Source organism: Echinococcus granulosus (assembly GCF_000524195.1).
Source record: "Echinococcus granulosus chromosome Unknown EG_S00451, whole genome shotgun sequence".
NCBI classification, from domain to species: domain Eukaryota; kingdom Metazoa; phylum Platyhelminthes; class Cestoda; order Cyclophyllidea; family Taeniidae; genus Echinococcus; species Echinococcus granulosus.
In genome coordinates, this window is record NW_020170830.1 from 1851 (window position 1) to 3468 (window position 1618).

Sequence of the window (1618 nt, forward strand, 5' to 3'; positions counted from 1 at the left end):
CCACCACGGCAGCCCCACTGTTCCACAAAGTGTTGGCTAATTAGTGCAGCAGATCATCCCACACTTCAGTGCTCTAGTGGCAATCTCCACTGAGCTCTCCAATGTCCACATCGTCCCTCCAATCTTTATGAGACCCAAAGTGTTGATTAGACCCAACGGACATGCCTCGGTGCAATTTGATTTGGCCTGTTGGCTTTACTGCCTGAGCTCAAGCGTTTATTGGAAGTGCTAAGGAACACCATAAGATGCGCATTGAATGCGGAGTAGGTGGGGTTGGAAATTGAACAACTTCTCTGCCCCAGTATTCGTTTCAATTACATTATTCCAATGAAAGTTCACTAAAAGATAAACTCATCATGTTCTGGAAGGTTAATGTCAAGTTTGCTTTACGTCTCAGCAGCGAAGTTGTGCACATTTGACAAGTTGACTGGTGCCAACTTCTGATTACTTGCTCTCCTACTTTTGCTAATTATTTTCACATCTATGGGGATGAATTTGTGATGTTGGAGCACAAACGCACACTCGTAGCCCCTACTCGTGGTACTCAGCGCCTGAAATGCCAGCTGTACTCTTTTTCGCATCAATACATTCCACTTTACTTCACGGTGGCCATTCTGGTGACTTGTCATTTCGCTTAAGTGTGCGCTCAACTACGTGAGCACATCAGTGTCCGTAGGCTGCAATCTTGCCCTGGAACATAGTCTTTGCACTGGATTACAAGGCCCCTTCATTTCTTCCAGTCTTCCCCACTATTTTGTCCTATTACGAACACGGATACGACTCAGGGCGCTGCACTACTCTGTGTCCTCAACTGCGGAGGCAGCGGACTTGACAGACAGAGGTATTCGCGTTAAATCACCCACAATCACCACCCATCTTCCCACCTTAACGGAGAAGATGCATAAAGTGTTTGAAAGACTCCCCAGCTATGCTAATGAAGTCAGTGCTTTGATTCGACATCGTTAAATTTGATAACCATTTGGTAGAAGTGTGAAAATTATGCCCCAGAAAATTAATTATTCTAAATTTTGCTGTTTTCCAGCTTAGGTTGATTTAAATCCTGAACCAAAGAACCTGAGCAGTAGTTTAACAAAACGAAGGAGTTTTCTGAGGTGTGAAAATCAAATTGTACTGCATCTCTCCTTACTTGCACACAGCTTGTCTGTAAAAAGCTTTTTGCAAATGGTTTGATGTGGATAAGTGAACACGGGCAAAATCCCAACATTTTGAATGTGCTGGGAAGTGAAGTTAAGGAGGAGAACGTGAAAATAATTGACCGGCTTGCGATTTAACTGTAAGATTGTAACGAATACCATTCAAAAATGCTCCCTGCTTGTCCATTTTGCTATTTGCTAGAGGCAACTTCAAAACCCCATTGGGCGTTTGACTGAGCTTAAATTATTGTGGTTTATGTTAGTTTTGTTTACTTCTAAATGCACCCTCGTGTGCCCAAGCCATGGGGACGGATAGCAGTCCTCCCTTCTGTCAAGTTCAATGGAGCTGTGGCCGGTTCCACCCACTCAGTGGAATTGGCCACAGAATGTCTTATATCTTCAAATTCACTAGTCTTTTGAGCCAAATTGACAGGAAAGTGGATTAATAAATTTTAGCCATTCTC

At 43.4% G+C, this 1618-nt stretch overlaps 1 protein-coding gene across 1 annotated transcript; it reads left to right on the forward strand. All coding sequences in view use genetic code 11, as the record gives it.

Moving 5' to 3' along the window:
* Positions 1-500: 500 nt before the first annotated feature.
* On the forward strand, positions 501-854 carry EGR_11175 (hypothetical protein; the record flags this gene model as incomplete). Its single annotated transcript, XM_024500422.1, has 2 exons — positions 501-617; positions 741-854. 2 exons carry the CDS (start codon positions 501-503, stop codon positions 852-854), a joined length of 231 nt encoding a protein of 76 aa, XP_024345164.1.
* Between the last annotated feature and the right edge of the window lie 764 nt (positions 855-1618).